We start from the raw sequence: 12,409 nt of genomic DNA on the forward strand, positions 1-12,409 counted from the left end.
CCTCTGTACACATGACAGCCATCTCATGAATGATCATCTTGAGGGCAGTTCCTGTATTGACAATTTGTTCCCAATGTAGTTCAGCTTTGTAATTTCTTGCATTGTTCGAAGCACTCCATATTGGGGAAACGTTATGCCAAAGCCCGGGCTCCTTCTATCATAGCTCGCCAGCATCTTGGCATGTGAGTCAGTTTATATATTTACAAAGCTTTCTTCGCTTAACAAATATCCCTCTGAAGTTGGTTCACAGATCAGAATCCAACTGTAGAGTCATGCCTGAACGAAGTATTATTTCATTTATTAATCAAAACCATTGTTTTTGGCTGTAGCATCTTTGCACGGGAATGCTTCAGCCTAACATGGAGACTTATAAATGATCACCAGATAAGAGGTCTTTGCTTACACTTTGTGTAAGGGCCCTATCAAATCCATCTGCTCATTTCTCCATGGCCCTTTAGGTCATGTCGTTTTACCCATCTTGACACTGCGGCAATGACATGATTCTACTAGGATGTACTACAGATACCTCTGACCATCTCGCAATATCTCCTCCTTGTTGTTTCTGTGGTCCTTCTCTGTGTGCACTAATCTGTGATATGCCTCCAATAAGTTTTGTTGTCTTACTTCCGGGGCTGTTATTTAGTGTTCCCTTCTGCATACACCATTTTGACCTCTCTTCCCTCCCCGTTTTCCCATTCCTGTTTCCCTTCCTCTGTGGCCTGTTCCTGTATCTCTTTCACATGAATATCTGTGATTCCCTGGCTTGTGCTGGTTTCCTGGACATGTTTATTGGATTCTCTTTAAGTACCCACTGTCATTTGCAACACGTATTAGATTACGTACATAATATAACACATTAGAGTATTCATGTGTGAGCAGAAATGTCAGATAATGGAATCTACATTCCACCTTGATTTCCAGCATTTCGGTACAAGTGCCATCCATCTAACGAGTATGGCATCTCTTCATGTTAATGAAATTCAAAATCAAAGGAGATTGAAATAAGGCAAGGTGAGAAGATGGCATTCCACCCAATCCATTGTTTGCTTCCCTTGCGAAAACTTTTGAAATTTGACTTGGCTCTGTTCCCAAAAATTGAAATGGATCACTAGATTGTGTGAAGCTTCTGAACTCTTTCTGCAGACCATCTTATGACACTTCATTCTTTCGCATTCAAGTTTCATCATCATTTTCTGAGAAAATGGACAGTACAATCTGTACATCACAAGAGGTAGACTTCGGTTATTGGTGGCATTGGTGAGTCGCAGCTACTGAGTGCAGTGCTGGGATTAAACTATGGAAACTCCTCTGATCGGCCTCCAATGCAAGTACGATTTTCCCTCGATAAAACAAATGAAAGACATTCATAAAATTCAAGGGGTTGTGCGAATTATCTGTTGCACAGTTTTAATATGCCTTCCCTCTTTTTTTCTTCATTCTGTTGGAAATAAAGGCAGACATTCCGTTTATCTTCCCAATCATCTGCTGAATCTGCATGCTTGTATTTGTGATGTATACACAAGGACGCCTAAATCCTTCTGTGTTGTGATTTTCTGCAGAATGTCTTCAATTAAATAATAATCAACTTATTTATTGTTTCCGACTGAAGCACATAAGCTCTCTTTTTTTTGCATTATATTCCATCTGCCAAGTTTATCCCATCTGACACAACGAGTCCATACGTCTCTGTTGACTCCTTGTGTCATCACAATATCTTTCTTTCCCTTTTTTGTGTCATCTGCAAACTTGACAAAAAATCCATTCACTTCCTTCTTGCATGTTAGTTTGTCACTTCACTGAACTGCATGAAAAATAGGCTTGTTGAAAGTAACATATCTGATTCTCTATCATTCGTCCACCACATATTGGCATTGCACACAGCACTAAATGCTGTGATGCTTGGCATGGATCACACTGCTATTCACCAAACACAACGTGTTCGTTTCCCAATGGACCACACAACTTGTCTTCTCATTTTTTTCTGCTTCATGAATAAGGTTTTACATTTGGATTGCCACTCAATGAGGTTCTGAATTTATGTTATGGAGCTTATCTGGTTATTGTATAAAATTAATATTATGCTTATACTGGTGTATTGGCAGTTTACATTACGCCCCAGTTTAAGGATGGTGGAGCAAAAACTCATGAATTGCTTACCTCTCCCCCTATCTAACACGCCTGGGCTTCAGCTCTCATTCTCGCTGTCTTCATCACTCTCTTTCTAACTCGGTTTCTTTTACTCCCTCGCTTTTACTACATCTGTTTTATTCATACTACGCCAGAATTTAAAGCATTCTCCCTCATTTCACTGAATTTCCCACTGACTCATTTCCAATTCTTTTTGCACTTGTTCTCCCTTCATACAGTCCTCAGCTTAACTTATGTGAAAAAAAATCTATATGTTGCCTCACTTACTTCACTCCTAACTTTCTCTTTCCACTGCGATGCAAATGCATATTGTCACTTGTCAGCACAAGCAAGGATATAATGTATGCATTTCTGTACTTGTCCTGCTTCATTATGCGAGGAGTTGGGAGAGGAGCTGGGAATCGTGCAATCATTTGCAAACCACTTCTGATTTGTTGATGGACAGAAGGTCACTGATGAAGAAATTGAAGATAGTTGGTCCGTGAACACTACCCTGAAGAACTTCCACAGCGATGTCCTGGAAATGTAACCACCTAAACCACTTTCATCTGTGTCAGGTATGATTCCTACTAGCAGAAAACTTGACCTTGATTCCCGTTGACGCCAGTTTTGTTCGTGATTCTTCAGCCGATACAAGGTCAACCACTCCCTTTCTGACAAGAGAAGTCACCCTCAACTGGCTTCTTTGTAACGTCACGTTATTGTCTCTCATGCGGGCTGGATCTGACACTATCAGAAATTCATGGCGCCTGATTGACAGCCCTGGTCAAGAAAGAAGAGATAAAGAGACAGGAGGTAAAAGTAGAATATGACGTCCCTTTTATGTCCCACATCATAAACGATCCATCAGAAACCAAAAGTAATGTTAAGTTCCAGTACTTCCAATTCCATTGGCTTCCAGTGAACCAGTAAATTGTTTGGAATAATAATTGTGACCCTTTTGGAAACTTCTCTGCCCCGATTTGCCTTCTTGTAATCCCAAAGCATACAACTTTGTTTTTTTTTGGGAGCAAAAGTGTTAGCACTGAAATCTCACAGCGCCAGAGACCCTCGTTTTATTCCTCTCTTGGGTCAGGTTCTCTCCACGCCTGTATGGCTTTCCTCCAGGTGCTCTGGTTTCCTCCTAATAGGAAGGACATGTTGGTTAGATGCATTGGCGATGTTAAATTCAGCCTCCCTATCCCTGAGAACGCGCCAGCATGTAGCTTCTAGGTGATTTCCACAGCAACACCATTGCAATGTTAATGTTAGCCGACTCGTGGCACAAATAAATAACCTTAAAACTTTTCAGGCCTTTGCTGTGACAGAGATTTGCAAATTATTCACAGCATAGCACAGTAGCAGACATCTTTCATTGTACTCCAGCATCAGGGATTCAAAGTAACATAGATTTAGACTAATCAATGGAATCAGTTTTACCATTCAAAGATCTCATAATTAATTTGTGCCCAATTCTATAGACATACGTATTACAATTCCCCATTCTCGACCTTAAAAATATATACAGATAAAGCCATCCTTCTGGCTAAATGATGAAAACTCTAACACTCTTAACCATCTCTCTATTGTTCTTTACATCTGAAGTTTCCGAGATATCTAACGCAGATAGCTGTAAGTTGGCATTGCTGAAATGAGCACCCAGTCTGTGCTGTGCATGCATGTGTTAATGCATCACACGGTGTGGTCACAGATCCTAGGTTGACTCTAAGATTCCTGAATCAGTTGACCTGCTGCTGTTAGGAAACCTGCCCAGAGGATGAGCAGACAGATGGAGAGTTGTTGAGGAGCTGCACTGCAAAATGTAGCGGCAAATTATAATCAGAATTCTGTCTCTGGAATGCAAGAGGAGTATTCTTAAAAATCTGGTTTTGTCCATTCCTCAATATCAATAATTTAAATGCCAGAATTCAAAATTATTTCATTAACTCGGCTCAAATTATAGTGAAGTTCAGTCTGTAAAGATATAAGGGCTGGAGACAAAATGCATTAAAAATTGTGTGTTCCCGATAAAAGCTGATATGTTGTTAAAATACTCGGAGGTTTAAAATGAAAAGTACACCTGATAGTCAAGACGAAACATTTGTATCTCAGTGTCAGACAATAAACTTGAATAGTAACCTGTTTGTGTTTGAATGTTGTCTAATTGATTTAAAGCAGGCACTCAGCTACCAAAAGCCTATACGATTTGAAATTGATGTTACTGATAATGGTGGACGATTCCTATTGTAGGAAAATTGATCGTTCATGGTAGGTGCAGAAGAGATTGCAAGGGGTCGGGGCTGGGGGGTGGGGGGGGGGGGGCAAAAAAAAACATTTGGCTGGCAACTGTCATCTTTCAAGCCTTGAGGGAGATAGAGCACACAAATGTCACTTGCCAAGAATAAAGGGTTCTAGGCTCGACACACCTTGCCAGATTCAGATATCTCTCAAGTGAACACATAATCTAACTAGTGAAAGGTGCCGAACCATAAATAACTCAGAGACAGAAAACTCAACCGAAAAACTTAGAAGATTCCAAAGGATACCAAACCTGGTTGCATACTTACGGGGAGTGAGAAAACTATTGTTTTGTTGTTAATGAATGGACATTGGTTCTCTCAGATGAATGGACAACTGGCCTTAATGTGGAGTAACACGAATTAGTGTGGGTTCAATTCTAATATCCGCGAGGTTATTCAAAAGTGATGGCCTTCCCAATCGAGACATTTTCTGGTTGAGTCACTACCACAAAGTTGGGAAATATTTTTGCGGACATGTTTTGTGGGGTGAAGGGCGGAGGGAGAGGGGAAGGGAGTGAGTGGAGGGAAGGGGTGTGGAAGGAGGGAGGAGCGGAGGGAGGGGCAGGGAAGAGGGATGGAAAGGTGTGGAGGGAGGGGAGGGGGAGAGGATGGAGACGGAAATGGCGGGGTGAGGGAGGGGGAGGGATGTGTTGAGGATATGGGAGAGTGAAGGGGGAGTAAGGGGGGAGTGAGGGGGAGAGTGGGGCGATGGAGAGGGTGAACGAGGGGGGAGAGGATGGTCGGGGGAGGAAGGAGATAATGTGTGGGTGAGTGGCTGGTAGTTGAGTTTAAATCGGGGAAGTGGAAACTGGATATGAGTCCATAATCCGATCATTCACGCTTCTATATGTCAGAATGTAAATCCCCATAATGTTCCAGTATCGTTCCAGTGTGTGAGAATTCTTAGAGAGTACTGGACTGAAATATTGCAATGCCAGTCTTGCAAAACAGAAAATTGTTGATAAGGTATTGGTGAATGTCGCAGTGAAATGTGTTCATACATTTGGAAAGAGAATAAAGAAAGTGATGCATCCATAAACTATCTGAGGATGATATTAAGGAATAATGCCAAGCGTTTGATGTTCCAACATGGCTAACACGTGGTACTGCAAACCAGCAGAGACAGTTTAGTAAATACTTCGAATCGAACAAAGACAATTCTGGAAGGGCAGCTTACATAAAAGGTGGCTATCACATTTCTAATTAAATGAAGTTAAAGTGCTGAAGCAGGTAATGTTGAAATCGATAATTCAGGGTCACAGACTCCGGGTGAGCATCCAGTGACATTGATATAGGTGTCGATTTGAAGCATTACTTTGAAATAAGCCAGGTTTCCAAATCAGTCCGTATTGCTTACCACTTCCAACCCAGCCTCCTCCCAGCTTTCCTTGTCTGATTCTGGTATCACACTCCACATTATCCTTGTCGGTCACATACCTATACAATTCCCTCCTCATTGCCCATTCACCTTAACTTGGCATGGATTAAGAATTGTTTAGCAGACTGAAAACAAAGTGTAGGGACAAATGGACATTTTCGAAGTTACAGGCAGTGATTTCGGGAACCCTCAGGGGTCTGGGCTGGGTCCAGTTATTTAAAAGATGCTTCAATGATTTTGATGAGGGAACCAAAAATAACATTGACAACTTTACTCTCACAAAACTTGTGAGGAATTTGAGTGGTGTGAAGGATACTCAGAGGCAGCAAATTGATTCAGGCAAGTTAAATATGCGGGAAAACACGTTACAGATGCCGTACAATGTGGTAAATGTAATGTAAATAACGTTGGACAGAGAAAAAAGAATGTTAGAATATTATTTATATCGTGATAGATAGGGAAGGGTCGACAAAGAGACCTAGATGCCGTTGTATACCAGATATTAAAGAAATCATTCAAGCAGAGAGGTGGCAATTGATAGTTTGGCCTTCATTGAAAGAGGACTTCAGTAAAGGAACAAGAATGTCAGACTGGCGATGTACAAGGCTTTGGTGAGAACACGACAGAAGTATTGTGTGCTGTTTTGGCCTCGTGATCTGAGAAAGGATTGGAGCTGATTTACACCGGACTGAATTCTGGAAAGCGTGTTTCCAGCATGAGATGAGAATGAGTTGAATGTACATGCATTAACTGTAAATTAGAATAATTTGAAAATGCAAAAATATTTGACATGTTTGGAAAGATTGGATGTTGGGATGCCATTTCGATGACAGAGTGGGAAGGGGCTCAATAATGAGGTGTCACGGCTTTTGAATATTGGTGGGCCATTAACGATTGAGATGAGGAGAAACGTCTTCACTCAGAGGGTGATGAGCCTCTGGAATTCTCTACTACAGATGATTGTGGTGGTAAATAAACTGAACATATTAAATCGCGACATGTAGGCAGACCAGAATAAGTTCAGTAGGTTGAAACTAGATAGGGAGGGATTTTCGTATGAAGAGACGTTGAGCAGCTTGTGCCTATTTAAAACAATGAGAGACGACCTTATTGATACATATAATACTCATCGACCTTGTTGAGACATATAAGGGGCTTGACAGGATGGATGCTGAAACAGTGGTTCTCCTTATAGGACGGTCTTGGACTAGAGGGCATTATCTCAGCGTAATGGGTCGTCCGTTTAAGACAAAAATGAAGTGTAATTTCTTCTCCGAGAGAATACTGAATCCATGGAATACTTCACTGTGTCTGCCATCAAGGCTGTCTCATTAAGTATGCCCAAAGTTGAAAAAAGGCTTATTGTAAGAGGGCTTCAGTCCAGAAAAAAATGATGTCTGATTTGAGCTGTATATGGCTTTGTTGAAACCACAACAGTGTTAGTGTTTAGTCGTTGCGATTAGCATCGCTATAAGATGAGCAACAGAGATGTTAAACAAACTTCAAAACAATCATGTTAGAGTCGCATAACTATGAGCGAAAGCAGCATTGGGTTGTACCAAATACTTTATTTTATTGAGTTAGCACCAATAACAGAACCATTGATTGCCAATGATGACACTTCTAAACATTTTCCATCAAGCTATTTTTTTTTTAGAAAATATCAAACCCAGAACCTGAGACACTTCAGCTCCGGGGATTTTGGTGCGTCAAGAGTGCACTCCCTCTGAGATTCCAATACATTCCGCGTGGTGACTTGAAAGCTTGGAGCTGAGGGGCATCACTACCGAATGTCTGGACCCGGCTGTAATGAGGAAAAAGAAACACCTTTATTTGTTCAGTTACAACAATTAATCACGTGCAACATTATGTCACCTGATTTTACTAGCAGAGACTCGATTGTTACATAAGTGGGGCTCACTGATACTTGAGAGATCGACTTTGCGTGGGATATTAGAATTCGGAGACAATTCCCCTCCTCTTCCTAAAATGGCGCGAGCCGTAATCCTGCAAATAAAGGAAATTTTCTATCCTCTGCTTGCGGCCTTTGGTGTTCCAGGTAAGTCCGAATATATCCTGTCGATGAATAGTTATGAGACTACCTGACTGTTGTGTTGTCACTGATTATTTTTTAACAACTTGCCCATCATAATATCATAAAGCGCTACTCCAAAATTTCATGCAGGAGGCGAGACACCATCCAGGTGAAGAAATCGCGGACAAGGGCAGCTTGAAATTTATTTCCCTCGCCCAGAATTTTCTTCCTATGTGTACAGTAGGCAGCTCTGCTCTGTTCCCAATTATAACTGTAAAGGCTTTATATGCAATGAATGATTATTCAAGCTACAGTCATTCCTATCCCACCTCTTTGAAAGATAATTTTTCCATCATTTGTTTAAAGAACAGCAAATGCTTCAATGTGCATCCAGAGATTCCTCCAGGTGGCTTAACTCGCTGCTGAAGGTCTCGTCATGTTATTGTGGGATGTACTCAGGCTCTTACCGTTCAAGGTGGAGTACATTATGCAGCCAGGGGTAAACCATCGGCTTTATCTAGCGCCCAGGCAACCTTTGAGATGGCCGTCGATGTTAAAAGTTCATTTTAAGGCGATAAAGACCAACATGTCCTCGGCTTCTTTGCCGAGCTGCTATGTTATTCTACAATGAAACGATGAAACATGAAATCAATTGCTAGTCATCTCAATGGGCCAGAGGGATTTCACGAGCTTCACCAGGCATAAGCAATATTAAACATAGTTTTGCAGTAATTTCCACGATTTTATACACGTAGGTATAGTGGCAGTAAGTGAAAAAAAAAATCTTATATGTCGTCACTGGACTCCGCTTGTGCCACAGAATAGATGATGTGGCATCCATGTCTCCCAGATTGTTTTTACACTGATTCCAGCTCAATGTGAGGAAATCCCTTTTTTCGCTCCGATGCCAACTGTGAGAGATGAATACCTACTTCACCCTTTAAGCTCTTCCCATTAATGGTACGAATTATCTGGAATTGCAAATGTCAGCTGGAAAAAAATGTCAATGGAACTCATTCGAGCCCCGTTGAAGTTTCCCTATAGGCCTCCCTGGTGATTAACCCCCGTCCATTATTCAGCTTGACGGATATATACAACAACAGCAAAAATCATTATGGATAGGAAAGCGTTGGAGATAAGCCACACGTCAGGTGGCACATGGTGCTCAGGAGAACAGGGGAAGACGGTCACCAAGCGTACCTGAGTGTAGGCAGCACCATGGTGACGTTACAGTGTGGGACTACTTGCACGCTAAACAAGTGATATAATGAGAAAAGAAAGAATTAGCGTTTATTCTTCTATTGACAGCCCACAGAATTGAAAGGTTACCTCTGCTTCTCTTTCCACGTAGGCTGCCTGACTTGATTTCCAGCATTTCCGCACTGCGCTCACTGTGAAGGAAGAATCTCCCGCCGCGTATTGCTGTTGAATATTCCCCTTCAATCGGTGCTTGCATCTGATAATTGCCCTCCCCCGCCTCCCCGCCCATCTTCCATGCCCTCAATGCCTTTCCTCAGTTCGTTTTCTCCTTCATGTTCTCCATTAAAGAACGTAAGGACGTAAAAAACATGAGTCGATTCTTTTTCTTCTGGGAAAGATTAATTAATTTGGTATTGATTTTTATCCGTTTATTCCCTCATTCCCATTAAAGTGCCCTGTTTACATGGCACACGCACACTGCTAAGTAGTCAAAGAGACAATCCTTCCTTTTATGTTGACTGAAGTGTTCTTATTTTCCTTCCTCTTCTTGCAGCGAACCTTATGACCATAGTGATCCTCTCCAGAGGAAATTGTGGTCTCTCCAAATGTATCTCTGCCTACATGATGGCTATGGCTGTAGCGGATCTGCTCATCATGGTGATTAGTGTACTCCTGTATCAGACGTTCGGCTTTCAGTTTCCGAACTCCTTTTTGTCCTACACTGCTGTTTGTAAATTTATTCTGTACAGTGGTTTTGTTAATTTGGATATGTCAGCGTGGTTCACAGTTTCATTTACATTTGACCGCTTTGTTTCCATCTGTTGTCCGAACTTTAAAGAGAAATATTGCACAAAGAGAACTGCAACTACGATTATCGTAACGGCCTTCACTTTGGCCTATTTAAAAGGTGTCCCTATGTTCTTTTCGTACGAAGCTGAAGGAGTCATTGACAATGTGCCCTGGGGCTGTCGGACAACGCAGGCCGTTTATACATTGCCCGCATGGTCTGTGTACAGCTGGATGCAATCTGGCTCAGTTGTGCTGTTGCCTTTTGCTCTCATGATGCTGTTTAATTGTTTAACCGTCAGACGTATTTTGTTGGCAAATCGTGTACGCAGAGGCCTCCGGAGTAGTGGAAATGAGAGTCAGAGTGATCCAGAAGTGAAGAACCGAAGACAGTCCATCCTTCTACTCTTCACGATATCAGGCAGCTACATAATTTTGTGGTTAACAACTGTTGGTAGTTTTGCAGCCACCAGAATGTCGAGCACCGTTTTCTATCAAGGTGATTACTCCAATCCGGGGTATATCGCCACCGAGTGTGGCTATCTGCTCAAGAACCTGAGTTCCTGTACTAACACATGCACTTATGCAGCGACCCAAAGGAAATTCAGAGGAGAACTAAAGAATGTGCTGAAATTTCCTTGGACATATTTTTCCAAATTGGTGAAAAATAAGAAAGAATTTAAGACAAACCAATGATTTTTCTCCAAACTGTAGCATTATTTTCCACTTTTTTTGTCCTTGTGCAAGAATGCTGCTCTTCTTATAATCTGACTACGAGAGAGATGTTGTTAAATGATATCAACGATGTTGAATAAAAGTTGATGAAAGCAAACCCTTGAAGTGATCACGAAAGCACAACACCATCAGAGATAATGTGGTGCAACTGGAGAATGGATGTATGAACTCATTAAATACGATAGTGTGGTCAATGTTCATTCTTACACCTTGCATGTTAATGGAATACTATAGTTGTTGTATCAAAGCTTGTTCCGATTAGGAATCGTTGCTAAAATTGAGTGTGTGGCGACTTATGGCCGAAACGTTTTCTCTTACAATGGAGAGATAAAGATCAGCATCAAAGGAGCCTGAATATTTGTTTGATAGATGCACGTGAGAGCATCACATTGCACAGAGACCTCGGGAGAGACTTGTTGCTGTCGAAAGGGTAAGTAAGGTACTTTCGCAAAATGCTAAAGAAATGCAGATCTTCAACGAGAGATGAAGGGCCAGCATGATATTACATGGATGGCGGTTGGGGGCGGCGGGGGTGGGGAGGGGTGCGGGGGCAATGGAATTGGGCTTAGGATGTGGTGAATAGGTAGAAATGTGGCACACTTGCATTTATTCACCGAGTTATAGAATATAAGAGCAGGGAGCTTACGATGGAGCTGAATAAAGCAAACTTCAGGGCATAGTTCGTGTTCTGTCTGCATTTCTGGTCATCCCACCATCTCAGGGTTGAGTACGAGAGAGGGCGTGAAGGAGATTTACGATGTTGCCTGACCACTACGAAGAGACGCTGAGCTTGGCTTGGTTGTTTTCCCTAGAACAGTGAGCGCTGAGGCGGGGGATGGGGGTGAGGAATAGGGGTGGGGTAACGATCGGAGTGTACAGATTTTGAGGTACATGGGTAGGCACTTTTCAAATTCGTAAAGCTGTCAATGACCAGAGGACGTAGGTTCATATATTTAAATGTAAGGCTCTGGCAGGAGATTTAGATGGAATTTGAGGAAAATGCTCTTTCTACTAAGAGGGTGATGGAGAGTCAGAAATCATCGACTGAAATTGTTGTAGGATTGGGGAACATCACGGTATTAAAAACACACACACATTTTGAGGAACATTTAAAATGCCGTAATATATCAGGTTAAAACTCTACGAGATCTGAGGTTTGAGTGTGCGGAAAGAGCACCGACTGCCAAAGCACTTCATTCAAATCAGAATGTCGGAAACAGAGGTAATGTGTTGGTGAAAAACATTAGTAGCCACATGCACCTGGGACAACGATAAGGAAATGTCAAAAGAGCCAGAAAGGAACGGAAAAAATCCTAAAAACAGTACTGAGCTAATTTTCTAGAATCCTAGAATGAAGATCCATTTACTTTAGTTCACATTCTGAATTTTGTTACTTTGCAATGGTTTTGATTTTGATATTTCAATGTTGAAATTAAAATAGTTTTAAATAAAATTTTATTTCGCATTGAAGATTGAGTTTCGTTTACCTTTGCAAGCGTTCCTATTTTTAAACAAATTTGCTTTTTGTTTTAGAAGTTTCTGATCTAATCCAGCTCCCAAAATAGAATTCCATACTTCGGTTTAGCAACGGTACGGGATGCCTTTGGAATGCCGACGATCCGCTGACTGTATCTTCCAGAACGGGGTGTGTATATTTTGATTAAAAAAAAACAAAAAACGTGTTCACCTTACATTTCAATCAGGAGGTGCACAATAGATTGCCAAAATTCGGGATATATCCGACCTCTTGTGGGGTCGAAAAGGTAAAACTGATTGCTGTTGTTCTACACTTGCAGGGAACGGAAGTGTTACAGTAAAGGGGTGCGCTTAATTCGGGCGGGGTTGGTG

General features: G+C 41.6%; 1 protein-coding gene across 1 annotated transcript; it reads left to right on the forward strand.

Annotated features, from left to right (window-relative positions):
• Positions 1-7,794: 7,794 nt before the first annotated feature.
• On the forward strand, positions 7,795-10,522 carry LOC145351584 (putative G-protein coupled receptor 139). Its single transcript, XM_080201175.1, has 2 exons — positions 7,795-7,864; positions 9,594-10,522. Exons 1-2 carry the CDS (start codon positions 7,795-7,797, stop codon positions 10,520-10,522), a joined length of 999 nt encoding a protein of 332 aa, XP_080057301.1.
• The last annotated feature ends 1,887 nt before the right edge of the window (positions 10,523-12,409 follow it).

This window comes from Carcharhinus amblyrhynchos, chromosome 13 (genome assembly GCF_965287045.1).
Source record: "Carcharhinus amblyrhynchos chromosome 13, sCarAmb.v2.hapA, whole genome shotgun sequence".
NCBI lineage: Eukaryota > Metazoa > Chordata > Chondrichthyes > Carcharhiniformes > Carcharhinidae > Carcharhinus > Carcharhinus amblyrhynchos.

What these genes read in the sequence shown, in the direction of transcription:
- LOC145351584 (XM_080201175.1), top strand. Translation starts at nt 7,795, where the DNA reads ATGGCGCGAGCCGTAATCCTGCAAATAAAGGAAATTTTCTATCCTCTG. An exon ending in TGCGGCCTTTGGTGTTCCAG is followed by an intron (nt 7,865 to 9,593) that starts GTAAGTCCGAAT and finishes CTCTTCTTGCAG; the next exon opens with CGAACCTTATGACCATAGTG.